This window comes from Zeugodacus cucurbitae, chromosome 4 (assembly GCF_028554725.1).
Source record: "Zeugodacus cucurbitae isolate PBARC_wt_2022May chromosome 4, idZeuCucr1.2, whole genome shotgun sequence".
NCBI classification, from domain to species: domain Eukaryota; kingdom Metazoa; phylum Arthropoda; class Insecta; order Diptera; family Tephritidae; genus Zeugodacus; species Zeugodacus cucurbitae.
The window spans coordinates 68,460,702-68,476,345 of NC_071669.1; the positions used below are offsets into that span (position 1 = coordinate 68,460,702).

At 36.2% G+C, this 15,644-nt stretch overlaps 1 protein-coding gene across 1 annotated transcript in view; it reads left to right on the forward strand.

The window, feature by feature from the left end:
- The window catches only part of LOC105213951 (EGFR adapter protein), a 73,369-nt gene that overhangs the window by 40,519 nt on the left and 17,206 nt on the right, over nucleotides 1-15,644 (forward strand). The window contains exon 2 of the mRNA XM_011187072.3: nucleotides 12,937-13,706. Coding sequence (XP_011185374.1) covers nucleotides 13,150-13,706 — 557 coding nt within the window. The 5' untranslated portion in view covers nucleotides 12,937-13,149. The remainder of the gene's footprint in view (nucleotides 1-12,936; nucleotides 13,707-15,644) is intronic.

The window sequence follows — 15,644 nt, forward strand, 5'->3', positions numbered from 1 at the left end:
TACCAAATATTCTCTTAAAAATCCATTGACATAAAACCATAAGAGCTCAAGTCAAAATTAAAAAAATACCAAAAAATATTTCCTAAAAGAGAGTTCAACTTCACTCGTACAGACTACTACTTTGTGCACTTCAAGTGACAGGGGAATTCGAAGTGGGATTCGAGCCAACAAACACTAATGAAATTTTAATCAGTTAGCAAAGGATGAAAAGTGAAGCGCCAAGTGAAGTGCCTAGCTGCACAGAAGAAGAAAAAATAGCGAGAAAACCACCAAGGAGCGCCGATTGCAGCTACATATACAACGCCGAACTTGCGGCAAAGTGTATGCATATATTAAGGCATAGTTTTAGGTGCTGTCTGCAGGCAATAGCATGTCATTGAGCAAATAAGCGCTAGTCAACTTAAGCAAAATACCTGCGAGGTTCATTAGCAGCGAGTAAGCGAATGCCGAACAGCCAGCGGCAAGCAGCAAAGGTTGAAAAGCAACAAGCATAATAAGCAGCAAAGATATGCAGAGTCTTACATGCTGAAAGCTGAGCAAAGGCTTGAACGCCGCTGCGGAGTTCGTAATGTAGTTGAAGCTTCGGCAGTTTGCCGCCACTGTTAATTAGAAAGTTTCATGATAGGCAAAGCGTGTGCGTCCCATGTGGCGTATACGTAACCTGGTATACATATGCAGCAGCGCCCAGCAGCTAGCTTGCTTGGAGGTATGTGCGTGGAATAATTTAATGCCAGCAACTTCAAAGGAAACTAAAAGTATGCAAAGCAGCTTGCTTTCATATATTGTTTTTGCTTTTGTAGTTGCGTTCGGGCCAAATCGCTGCTATTTATGTCGACGGCTGCCTTGCATTAAATCACATTTACTGAGTTTAAACGCTCATTCAACGCTGACATTTATCATTTTTTATGACGACGTAAAATTCCCTTTCAACTTTTTTCGGCTTAATTTGCTCGCTTACGATGTGCTCAAGCATACATACACACATATGTATGTACACAAGGCGGAAAAGCATACAGGCGAGAGCTGCCACATAGACCACATACGTTAAGTTCTCATTTAATTTTCATAAGCAATTTGTGCCAGACAAAAACAACATAAAATGCATGGATAAATTAAGCGTAGACACGCAAATCCTAAGGAAAAGTCGCCCTCCGAAAGCATTTCTTTAAAGACACTGTGGTGCTGAGTGCTAAAAAAAATGGGTGAGTTTAAGTGTGGAGGGGCGTGATTTAGGTGGGGTATACATGTGCTTTTGTGATTGTAAATTAAGCGAAATATTTTTGTATGCAAAATATGTGGTAATTATGGCTGCCACACCAGTCTATGGCCTCGCGTGCAGGAAATTGTTGATTGCAGGTCTCTTTAGCAATTCACATAAAGGCGAACTTTTTGTGAAAATTGCGCTGAAAGTATAATTACATAAGTACATAATTTAAACCACGGAATATAGGTAGGAGCAATTTTTATAAAAAAGTACAGAAATATGAAAATAAAAGAATTAGTCTAAGAATGTGAAAATGTTTAATATTTCTTTAACAAGAAAAATATTAGCTCTGGAACATGATGATTCTTAGAAAATTGAATTAAAAATTTGGATAAAATTGAGTTTTAAGGGACTATGTTGTAACCCATGAAAAAGTAGGTCATTTTCGTGAATTTTTTTTTAAAGAAAAAACTCGTTCACATCTTTCGAATTTTCTTGGATGTAATAAGGTATATATTCAGCTATATTTAATTTTTTTTTAACAAAAGTATTGAAAAATAACGGAGTTATGATGCTGTTTTCGGTGGTACCAATAAAAAAGTTCCCCAACTGCTGACATGATTGCGGCCAAATGAGCAGCTGAATCAAAAAAATTCAAAAAGGTAGGAAGTTGAATATATTTCCTATACAATGACCTAAGATTATTGAAAAATATAAAAAATTAAGAAAATGGCGTAGTTCTAAAACAAAATATCGTTTTCAAAAAAATCCATTTTTTCAAAATGTCTCACTGGTATAACCCCCTAAGAACTTCAAAGCATTTATATACAGTAAATTAAGATCAGGATGACTTTATAATCCAGTATGTATGTATTTGCTCATATAAAATGTTTGAATGTGATCAGTGCCCGACTTGTTTCTTAATAAAAAATTAAAAAAAAATACAAATTCACAAAAACGTCACACCTTAAGACAGAATAACAACAACCGTTACAGTTAAGTCAAAATATATTTAAAACTCGAAACAAAAACTTATTTAATCCTTTTTCAAACTTAAGTATTGATAAACTATTTGTAATACTTAAGTTTATGGAAAAGTTCAAGCTTAATTAAGTTCGACTTTTGTAAAACAACATTTCATAAAGTTCAGTTTTGTCAAATCAGAGAAATAACTTTGAATATTGTGTAACTTAAATTCCATATTTTATGAAAATGTTGACTTTAGGAACTAAAATCCTTTACCTCAACTACATTTGTAGCAAGTATAATAAATTCTGTTTAGATAAATTACATAAAAAATGTGCTACAAACAACAGCGAACATTGCAAACATTTCCTGTAACACTCAATTCGCCTGCAAGACTTCCTGCCTTAACACTCACTCACATACTTGGTCCATTATTATTTCTTTGTCATGCAGTGTGGTGCTTGTTTTGATTTTATTCTAAGCGCCTCCCACCGCACTCACCTCTCCTCTCGGCACTTAATTCACTTCGGAGGTAGAGTGAATAATGTTTGCGCTGCACGACAAATTAATATTTTTCCAAGCGCTGCCGGATGTCGCGCACACCCAATTTCTCCTCAATTGAGGGAATGAGGCGCCCTACGCGCCGATCCTAAACTTCCTGGCAATTTCCAGTTACAAAAGGAGTGTCAGGCGGTGCCAAATAGTGCCACAGCACGCCATTTGCGTACGAAAGCCATTCATAGTTACACACACAGCGACACTTCCTTGTGGCACAGCGTGAATTAAATAATGGCGGCAGCGCTGCTGTTTCGTGACTCCCAAAACTAGACTATTAAATTTCGCAAACTGCTTTCGGCACTACTTGGCCTCGGGCGGCTTCCTCTAACTTCTTCCAGTGTTTTACTATGGTACGTTCTGCAATCTTTATTGCGCGCATTGTTGATTTTTTTCTGTTGTTGTTGTTGTTAGGGTTTCTCGATGTTAAGGAAATGTTTTAAATGGGTTTTGGCAGCCAAGCAACGCAGTGCTAACGAAAATTAACGTTTTAGGCCATTCTGCATTCTGGCACGTCTCAAAGTGAGCTCACCCTCAAACCCTCTTCTAGACTGTGAAGGAAGGAGGAGCTCAAGCAGAAAAAAGTGAATTAATGAATTTTTTTTTATGAGATTGGAGGTGTTTGAAGGATTATGTCGAGAAATCAGGCACTTTTGAGATATTGCGACTCGTCTACTTAAAAATATAAATCGGTGTCTTTGTTAGATGCTTGGCAACACCTATCCACCAAAGCTCTCGAAATATATTCGAGTTATGTAAAATAAATTTACGGAACTCCAAACTGGATTTAGGTCGTAACACTTACTTAAAAGGACTCCTAGTGGTTCCAGTAATCATCGAGTAGATCAGACCAAAGTTCGCTAAATATTTTCCTATAGAATTTTATTTTTTTAGTCTGTGTTGTAATTGTATCAATCTGGTTATGGACTTACTAATTTTGACCTATAAACTAGAACGAAGCTTCTTAAATGAACAGCTAATCTCTCTCTCTCAAATTTCTGAAATTCATACTTCAGTTTAGAGAGATAGAGGTTTAGAAAGATTGTACTATGCTCCTATTCCCCAAATAGCCAAAAACACATATTCACATAACTTTAAGCGGAGCTTTTACGACGCTCTCCAACAACAGTCATTACTTTTAATGGTCTTGATATGAGCTTTTTGACACTTGTTTTTTGCCTCTAATGCAAAATATAATTTTTTTGCCATTTTAATTGCTTGGTGTCATTACAAACTCATAACAGAAGTTTGTGGAATGTAAAATTCTCCCTAAACAAAAGTAAAATAATGACAACACACACTTACATATACAGCAACAACCCGTTATTTACGTCGAACATCAACATTACTCAAACCTGGGTGCAGAGGAGCTGAGGGACGTTTTTATAGTGAGCAAAGGGACAATGGCACCTGTCAGCATTTCGACACCTACATACAGCACTACAACTACAACAATAACGTGTCAGAAATAACAAGCCAACGAACATAGTTAGTGTCTAGATAATTGTAATTCCAGCAAAAAACGTACAAAATGCAACTAACATCGTATAACAACGTTTGTAGGGAAGGTGATGGTGGCAAGTGTGCGGGTGAAGCCCATTAAACGCTGGAAATTCTTACTGCTATCAGGCAAAATACTTTGCACAGTCACGCAATTTGAAAATTTGTTTAAATACCCGCAGTCATTATTACAAACAAGACATGGCGAATGGCATTTTCAGTGTTGGGGGGGGCCATTTCCGACAGCTGACACTCTCCAACTTTCCATCATTACGCCATCATGTTCGGACGCCAACGAGTTAGTACTTACATATAGATATGTAGCTGTATATTTTCATATTATTCTCCCGAAACTCATTTACTCACCCACAGCACTAATTTTGTTGGTAGTATAGTGGCTCCATTGTAGGAGTTTATTATTCCGAGTTCCAGCAGGGAGTCACATGAATATTGGCTGTGAAAAGGAAAGTGATATTTTGCATTTTATTATCGGTTCTCTGTCATAAATATAACGTTAGAGTAATTAAGTAATTTTCATTACCTTTGGTCGCCATAATTATAATGAACAGCAGTTCGAAAATATTTATTTTAAATGCCAACTTTATAACTATCGATTCAGGAGTAGACAGCCCGATTAGAGAAGAGAGTTAGTGACCTTAACCATGTCGTCTTATGGAAAGTCGCAAAATTCTTTGAAACAGAGAATAATATTTCCAAAAACAATATTCAAATCTTCTATAAAAACCTTGGAGTGAGACAGGAAATGTTAATAGACAAAGTGGAGTCTTTTATGAAGCATTCCATCGGGTTTCCTTGGAACCCCGGTCTTTATATGATAAAGAATAAAGAAAGACGATGACAATATCTAACTTCGAAAAAGCTCACACCAGTTTTAATCGAGAAAGAGGTCTTGGACGAGATAGTTGTCTGTTATGACAACAAAAGAAGATGAAGCTCTTTGAGGAAGATAAAGCGTGATTCGAGACATCAATTCAGAAAAATGTATATTTATTCTTACATCAGATAACCGCACTCTGCTGCGAAGTAACCAAATCAAGTTAAATGTTATGCGAGTATAATTAAAGAGCATAGCTTTTAAGCTCGCCAATAAATCAGTTCCATCCAGATTCCAAGCGTTTAAGACACAATCGAACGAGAGTTAAAAGGAAACAACAGGCATGCAGAGCAATAACGGCACAATACACAGTAATCGACAAAGTAATATTGGATTTTCGTGCACCAAAGGCTTACTAACCCTTGTACGTATGTATGTATCTACAAAAACATTTACAGAGAAATTCATGCAAACGCAGTGGCTAACAATTGGTGTGTTTGTTGTCGAAAACTGAAGCTGCAATTAAAGCTAAATCTAGTATTGGGGCAACAGCTATACTTTATGCGCTGCTAAAGCAAAATACAAACACATTCACACGCATAAATATATACAAGTAAGGGCATATATATGTGTATGTGTGTGTGTGTGTGCATAAATAAATGTTTTGCCTTCGCAATCAGCACGAAAGCAAACCGAGCAAAAGGTATTGCTTGTGGTGCTTTTGAGCTCACATCGATTGAGTTGCCAAGCCAATGTCCGTCCGTCCGCCTGTATATGTATGTGTGTGTGTTTGTTTTTGTGACGCTCATCAGCAGTTGCGTATAGCCATCGCTGGAAGCTGTGCGAAGTTTCCGTTTCATTTGTAATTAATTAAATTACTTCCGTTTGAAGGCTGTCGTGTTGGCAGGCGTTTGTCGGCACTTGCTACGTTTACCGTTACCCCTTGATTGCCGCAATGAAGTGCTGGCACAAGCATACGCCTGTCTCTCACTCTGTGTGTGTGTGTGTGTGTGTAGGTGCACATTGAATTACTTACGCTAAAATTGTTGCAATTTTTTGTTAATTTTCTCTTCGTTTTTGCGTTGCTTCACAACAACTTCGCTTTTTACCGTTGCCTCGGTCATTGGCTCACATATTTCCGGCATGTCGATGCCGAAGTCCAGTGCTCCGCATTTTGACCAGTCAGTCACACGCTCATTTCAGCACATCCCTCGCAAGCGCCTCACCCCCCACCTTGCTGTTGCCTCCTCCGTCGCAGCACTGCTCGTTAGCTCGTTGTGAAGTAATTAAGAAGACATTTGCGCCGAACATCCTTTAATCTCTGCCAATTTTTCTATTTGCTTATTCTGCATTTATTTTTCGCACAAACTTGCACACACTTCATTTCATTTGTTGGCGTTGGGTTTTGGCAACAACACTTTTTGCGGTTATTTTCTACCGTTACAATTTTTTCCCCTTTAGCCTGCCTGCCGCATTAACGCTTGAATGAGTTCTGGTTTATTCATAGTTCTGGCCATTTACTCAACCGTTAACGGCCGACAGCCACTCTCCGGCTCAGCATTCCACACACAACAAACAAACATTTTCCATTGGCTTTGTTCCTGTTCGCATCCTTTGGGACTTGGTGTTAATGATTGCGGCCGTCGCAACTCTTCTTTTATTCACAGCCGCTTTCATTAACTTTGTGGCAGTTTTTGATGGGGTTGCACGACCGTTTACTCACGAACTACAGATGATTATTTGTGTGGAACTATTTTTTCTCTTGCTTTTGCTTTTGATTTTATTTTCATGTGTTTGCGGTGTTTTTCCATCATAACGGTAGTATATATTACACACCTACCCACATTTAAATGTATCCCTTGTCTGCGGCAGGGCACTGAAAAGGTTGTGATTTCGTTATTTTGTGCATGACACAGCTGATTAGCTGCCCAATGAGGTGTTCGTCGATTATACTAGGCAACCATTTCGCAAGCAAAAACGCTGGTATATTTACTTAAGCATATTATATTTGTTATGTAGTGCTCCAAACCAGTTAGTTCATGCAAATATTTATTTTGAAAACATTCATTTATTTTTAATATGAATTAAAAAGGATACAAATTTACTAATAAAAAAGTTTCTGCCAATCCACGTGCTTTCTTACTAAATTATGTACCTACATACTTAGAGAGTTTTATAGATTCTGTTGGGGAGAGAACAGTGTCCAGCTCCTTCTAAGAGTTGTCATCTTCATATTGTCTATCACTATATATCTATGTACGTATAAAAATATATAATATGATGAGCTAAATGTATGTATAACTGATCTTCACCCAATATTTTTGATATTCTTTTGGAGTTATGAAGGCAACATTTGGTGATTTTATGGTAGATATGTGCTCGAAAGCTTTTCAAGACATTTACTTGAGAAACCGCTTTTAAACTTATTAATTAGTATTCTTAAATTTTTGGATTACAGTAATCTACCTCTCTATGCTTCACAAGCCGATTAATAACACTTTGATAACTTTTTGAATCCAGTGAAGTTTTCCTTTCAGAATATGTATTCATAAGAATCGCAAAGTATTCTAGCGATATTCAAAGTGCTATCTAGTAGATCACTGGGCGAGAGCAAGGTCATATATCCAGGTAAATTGCTCGAACCCAGTATTAATGTTTCAATTGACTTAGGAGAATTCACAGCCCTTTAGATTGGTCCCGGTTAGAACCCACAAAAAATCACGTTTTCTTTGATATTTTTACTTTCTATGTATGTTTTCAAGTTTTTCATGGAAATGTTCTAAGATCTATCCGGTGCCTCCTTAGGAACTAAAGGGGCGTGTTCCTGGCGAAATTCAGACCTTATCACAAAACACCTCTCAGATCATTAAAAAATACCAGAAAAGATGTCATAAAATTACAAAATCTGTACTTATTTAAGAACTAATAGAATTTTTATTCTCTCGCAACAAAGTTGGGTCAAAAACCATATCTCAGGAACTACTCGACCGATTTCAATGAAACTTGGTTTGTAATAGTTTCCTTACATCCCAATGATATGTTGTGAAAATAGGCCAAATCGCTTCACAACCACGCCTACTTCCTATATACCAGAACTTAGAAGATGATCTGAATCGTTTACTTTACAATATGTAAAGTAAGCACTAGTGAAGATATCGGCGCAGAACTTTGCACAAATACTATGTTTATAGTGTGGCAGCCCCATTCTAAAAATCGCCCAAATCGGACCATAGGTTTTTAAGGCCCCATATATCGAACACGAGGACCTCAGTGCTTCCAACCTAATATTATGGTTTCCAACTTTCAATGGACTTTATACAATATATATGACGAATATGTGGATCAAATTGTGTATTGTGTAATATTAATAAAGTTAAATAAATTGCGAGAGTATAAAATGTTCGGTTACACCCGAACTTAGCCCTTCCGTACTTGTTTCTCCAAAAACGGTTGTCCGTCGGATGAATATGAAGAATTTCCAAAATTTTATGTGGTTTTAGAAATTTAGACTAATACTAACCTCTTGGAGAGGACTTAAACTTGGACTTCGTGACGCTAGGTTCACTGCCAATGGCGCAAATGGTAGCCAATGGAACCTACTAGGTTTTTTTTTTCATTTTTCTAAGAAAATATAACAACGGCCGACACAAGGAATATTAAGAAGAATCTATGTTAAATAATAAAGCAGAACATTTCAAGTTTTAAATGTATTAACTAATGAAACATTGAGTTGATTAATACTTGGAAAGACCCAAAAATACACCAGAGCTTTTGTTTTGTTAAAAAAAAATAGAGAGTACAAAATCATTATATATCCCGCGATATATGTCTCACTGTCTTCTACTATAATTAATATTCAATATTTTTTTTATAAATAAAAGTCGTATCTTGTGCCCAAATATAGAAAAGATTTACATGATTTAACCGATTATAAAACACACTCTAAACTCAAAAACGAAATAATATTTTTTATTTCACATTTTAAAAAGCATATCCTTTTAAAAAATATTACCAGATAAAATCCCCAAATATTCACATACGAATTATAATTGACTAAATAAATATTTGTTGCACAAATATAACGTGTGAGCTGTAATTAAGTGAATATTTATATTAAAAAAATATTATTGAAATATATATGTGTATAGTTATAATTTTTTAATAAAAATTCTTCAACATTACTTTTTGTCTTTTCAGCCTTTCGGGCAAATAATAATGCAATGTAATTTATCAACTACGAACGCCACTCTAAACGTCACACATTATTTTTGAGCCAACACAATTCACCAATACCTAAATAAAGTGTTGCGTGCATCAATGAAGAGCTTGGAACTCACCGATCAAAATCAGAGGTCAGTATGTGAATTTATTTAACGGCAAATTTATGCGCAGCAACTTTTCAATTTCACACAACATTGCGTACATAAATACTTTTAACCGTTATGCACATGCAAAAACCAAAATTAATCAAATAATATCACTTTTATTTGTCTTTTAGTTTTCATGCATATCGGCTGTCTTTTTTACAACAACAACAACAACAAAAACTATACATGAAATTGGACTCTCGTCACTCAAAAATGAAAAATAAAATTGAAACATGAAAACAGCTGTTGTGTTAGCACATTGAAACGCTGAAATATAACAACAACAACAACAATTTCATCAAAATTCAACAAAAATCAAGTGAAATTGTTGAAAACATAAAAAAATTGCGCGCTCAAAAAGCTGACAATTGGCGGCAAAATTAATGAAACGATTTTCGTAAAAACACAAACAAAAAAACGAGTTCAAATACAATTGGCTGGCACATATAATATTATTGGTATTATAACACGAAATTAATGAAAATACAATTGGCCAAAAAACGAACAAACACCACTTCAACAATTCGGAATTGTGCCTCAAAATTGCAGCAATACGGGAAACCAAAAATATGCAACAAAAATGTTTTAAATGCCATTTCGCAATGCGAAAGCGAATTCCATAACGAAAACAACAAAAATAAAACAAAAAACTGCATTTGCAATTCACAATTTCGCACAAACATACACGAAAAACACAGAAGTCAACAATAAAAAAATTTCGTTATTAAAGTGTACAATATTTAACGCCAACAACTATTCAAACATTAATGAAAACATTTCTGGCAAACACTACAAATATTTTAATTAGCACAGCACACACGCATCGCGCACATTGCTCAACCACTTATCGCATTGCGATATTAATGGGCATAAATATGCCGACAATTTACGCAATTTATTTAAAGCGATTTTGCAATGCAAAATAATTTGAGAGAATTATTTTTTTTTGTTGATATATATGTAGTTGTTGGCAGGGAAAAACTAGGTTTAAACTTATATTGGGTGGTGATAGTGTTGATGATAGTGAAGGTGCTGAAAAGTGCTATAGAAGTCTGCAATTGGGATAATTCACACACAATTCTGTATGAAATAATTAATAATTTTCAAACATTGTTAAAATTTTTTGTACATATCAGCGAGGGAAAATATAAAAACTACGAATTTCGTATATCATCAATAGCAAACTTTCATTTTAAGCTTTAAAAGGTTTGTCCTATCGATTAAATTTATGAATAAATATATCGCTGACCTAGCTTCCATTTACAAGTCCCTCTAAAGTATCGATGATTTTTCATTACCTGAAAAGCATTATTTTACTAGAAAGATCTCATTTTCGTGACGAAAGAATTCCGATGGCAATGTATGTATGTGATTGGCGTTGGAACCGTTTAGCCGGTTATATCCGAATCAATGATAGCAGCGCCAGTTGGAGATCCCAAGTGTAACCGGGGCGCTTTCAACTGGTCCATCCAACTGGAGGCCTTCCCCTTCCTCGGCTTCCTCCGGCGGGTACTGCATCGCACACTTTCAGAGCTGGAGTGTTTTCATCCATTCGGACAACATGACCTAGCCAGCGTAGCCGCTGTCTTTTTATTGGCTGAACTATGTCAATCTCGTGCAGCTCATCGTTCAATCCTCTTCGCCGTTGAGAATGTTCTGAGGACCATAAATCTTCCCCACAACCTTTCTCTCGAAAACTCCCAGTGTCGCCTCATCGGATATTGACATCGTCCACGCTTCTGCACCATAAAGCAGGATGGGAATGACAAGCGCCTTATAGAGTTTGATTTTGGTTCGTCGAGAGAGGACTTTACTTTTCAATTGTCTACTCAGTCAGTCCAAAGTAGCATCTGTTGGCAAGAGTGATTCTGGGCTGGATTTCGAGGCTGATAATCTATAATCTAAATCTATTAATCTAAATTTTATCCAAGTATACCAAGCTCGATACTTTTCAGTTATGGCTCATGTTTCGACATGGGCTCAAGTGGACGAGCGATGATAATTGTGTTGAGTATACAGTTACATCTATCTCTTCCTGAAAGTGAAAAAGCAAAGTTATACTCAATTCCTCCTGGGTGTCCATATAATAGCTGTGAAAGCTTCAATGCGACACCATCAGTCGTAATGCATAAAAAAAAGGATTTATCTCCTCTGTCGTAATTGGGAAGCACTTGGTTTTGCGAAAATAAGAAAATGTTTCATACTAAAAAAATAAAACAATTTATTTTCTTTACTAAATAACCAAATATCATTCGGAAGTTATAAAGTAGATTTACACAATGTACTCTAGCTTTAACTTTACCTCTTCTTTATACACCTCTTAGGCCCCTTGTCTACAACACAGATAAACCATAGAGTCTTACTGTTAATATTATTGTACCAGAAAACATTCACCAAATAATTCTTGGGCAGTTCCAATCTATTCTGGTTATCCGAATATCTAATAGAGCTTTATATAGAGTTCCATCGAATCTTATTATATATTATATGAATTTTGTGGAAATTTTTACGTAGAATATACTAACTTAATATCAATTTCTTGCAAAAATATGTGTTTTTTTCAATACTGCTGTTGACCCTGAATCTCACTGCCCAAGCCACAAGAGTGGAATGAATTTCTTAGAATCAAAAATGTTTCCCATAGAAACATTTAATCTTTATTGAGATACATGAAATTACGATCCAATTGAGATCAGTTGTAGTTAGACTCTTTTTCAAAAATTGAAATAAATCTAGTAACCAGAGTCGATGTAAATTGCTTTAGTAACAGAATGCTAGCAAAGCATTAAATTCAAGCTGACAGTTTTATTCATTTACAGCAGCGTCATTGCCATTTTCAAAATTTATAAGCAATCACAATCAATCGGAAAATATATGTGAGAAGTAAGAACAGCTATTATGCCCAGCGGCCACTCATTTTAGCGCATTCGATAGCCACCCTCGTCCACTTAGCGCGCAGCCACCACCGATTAAGCATTCGAGGGCTTTTGTGCATTTTCCACTCTTCACGCTGCTGTTTTTTGGCAGTGACGACATTATTGTCGCCCCCTTGCCGACGACAACTCATACCATGCACTAGAGTATTATTGTTTCTTTTGTTGTGCGTTTCCCTTTGTGCATTGCAACATTGGCTTGGTCATCGATGCGACGTAACGGCTCATTGCCATTGTTGTTTGTGAGCTTTGCGGTTTGCCAACGCTTGCTTCCTTCCGGCTTAACGCTTTGGTTGCCCTTGGATGCGAGCCATTGTTTTTTTTTTTGCTTTATTGTTGTTGTTTGTATGTGTGTATTTATGTGTGTGCGCTGTTGTCAGTTTACGCATGAATTAACTTTGGTAATGTGGCATAAAATGTGGTTGAAGCAACAGCAGAAGCTGGCGGTAAGAGAGACACGCAAAATGTGAGCTTCAGATGCTCAGGCGCACAGCGAACAGCAATTGCCAGTTATCGGTTAAACTGTTAAGCCACACAGAATAATCAGAATTATTTAAATATTTATTTTTCGCTCAGCAAGCCACAAAAATATTGTGCAATAAAAAATATATATTTACAAAAACAATATTCAAAATGGGGCAATAATACAGTAACAACGTGTGAAAAGCAAGTGAAAAAAGTGCTACAACAAAAACCACAAAACAGTGAAATCATAAAAGCTTAAACTCGCCGCAGGTGTCCTTCGCCGCGCAAGGACAACCGCATAATCGACGCATAAACTCATTCAAAATGATTAACAATAATTTGGATTATGAGCGTAATAGCAACACAACGCCAGCGGGTGTTGACGGTGTTGTCGCACCAACAGCCACAACAACAACAACGCCGTCAGCCACAATATCACCAACGACGGCGAACAGCAACAATCGGAATAGCAACAGTAACAGCAACAGCAATCACGCGAGCGTCGACAACGGCAGCTACTTTAATCGCTTTGACAATCGCATTGCCGCCAATTTGGCAGCTGTGCTGACGGGTTCGCGCTTCCGCTCGTCCTCGTCCTCGACATCTTCGCCAACGAAGACACTGCAGAAGACGAAGAATGCGAACAATCTTCGCACCGCGCAGGGCTTCTCGAATTCAAGTACAAATATGCATACTGTCGGCAGCGCAGCGACGCCGCCCTACAATGGCGTTTCGACGTTGGGTGGTGGCCGAAAGCCACCCGCTCATCTGCAGCTGCATAACGGCGGGAGCAACTCGCGACCCTCATCGCCGCAGCTGAATGGCGGCTCGGTGGGGCGCAATCGACGTCCGTTGCATTTATTCACGCAAGCGAATTTGAAGTGAGTATATTTCGTTTTTGTTTTTGTGTTTTTTTTTTGTAGCTTTAGAGCAGCGGAGCACGCGATTCGGCACATTATAAAGATTAGAGCATAAAAGCTGAAATGCTGAAGTGCTGAAGTGGAACGCGCAAATTCTCGGGACACGTGTTCCACGCATAAAATGCAGTGAATGTGAAATGTTTCTCATAAATTTGTTGGAAATGGTGACTCATATTTGTGGTATTGAAGCAAATTTTTAAGGGCTGTCAAAAGATTTTTTTTAATATAAAGTGATTTTAATATATTTAAAGATGGCAAAAATCGAAAAATATTTTGTTAAATTTTCATTTATTCTATGTATAAAGAAAAGGTGTAGGAGAAAATGTAATAAATAATTGTATTTCACTAACAAGGATAGTTTTGAAAATAAGATTTTTCGAACATGCGAAAATAAAATATTATAACGATGGATCCGAAATATGCTGAGGTTTTAAGTTTTAGATATTTTGAAAATGTATCTCTTCATCCTATTAGATTATGTGCTTAGACAAATATTTACTACCAGTATTTCAATCAGAAGCTGAAAAAAAGAGTTTTTTTTAGCAATTTTTTTTTAGAGGAAAGGAAATGATTGCGGTAAACGGAATTTTAAGACGATAATGTACTATATTTAAGGCTTAAAAAACAATATTTATTATTAAAAAATATTGAAATTTTTCAAAATTGTAAGTATTTTTTTAGAGCGCCTGGAGTCTGCACTTGCTCTAAATCGGTGCCGGTGATGGAGGTCGTGCGAAGCATCTGAAACAGTCGAACCAATTTTTTTTTTTTTTTTAATTTTTATAAGTTTCTTTTCTTTATGAATTAAACAAATACCGAAGAAGTTATAAAATTCCAAATTTTTTCGAAGTTTAAAAAAAATCACTTTTTTAAGAAAAAAAATTGACTTTAAGTTGCAAAAGAAGTAGTTTAAATAATACTTTTGTCCAACTTTTTTGGTTCAAATAGAATATTTAATACTGAAGCAAGATCACTTTGGTTTTTTAGATCGGACATATATTCTTTTTGCTATCGCCGTCACCGTGTGAAAATGAAAACTCGAGAAAACGCGCTTTAAAGTCTGCCTGAGCATTCGCACCTGCTCGACGCTCGGCCACTAAAACTGCTCTAGCTTCGAAAATATGTCGAATTGGCCTCTGGAATTTTAAAGACATATTCGTGGATAGTTTTGGAAGAGATTTAAAACAAAACAAAAAAATCGTTTTTTTGAAGCCAGACTAATCGGCTTAAACTACGTCCATTTCAAAAATAATCATATTCAAATGACGATCGTCTTATGAACTGCAGCAGAAACATAAATTGTAAGATCTCTAGATTTATGCTTATATTATTCTGTAGGAGCATTGAAATAGCTATTTATTTACGATAAACGAGACTTATTTAATTCTGTATAGAAGCGTTTTTGTCATATTATGAGTACCACAAATTCCTTTTATTTCCATGAAACGCCATTGCTTTACTTATTTTTGGGTTGCGTTTGCGAACAAACCATTATAGGGCCATATATATAAAATTGAATAACTGATGAGAATCGTGGATTTCGTCTCTTTAAGGTTGTCCTCAATTCATAACAAAACTCATAAAAGTTACTGAAATTCAAAACGTAATGCGGATTCATGACAAACTCTAGGCATACAAGTAAACTCCTGCCGCAACTACTGATTGACGATATTTAAAAATATTTTTAAGGCATTAATAGTTAGTAAAAATTTGTTGCAAATAACATTGTGTGAACTCTCTAAATGCTCATTCATAATAGTAGTTCTATTTATGTATCTTTGACTGTATTCGGCTCTTATAGTATTAAACCACATATGATTGGTTGGTGTATTTTATGAAAAACTTTTTATGATAGCAATACACTTCGAAAAATTTGTTATTGCACCAAGTACGATCGAT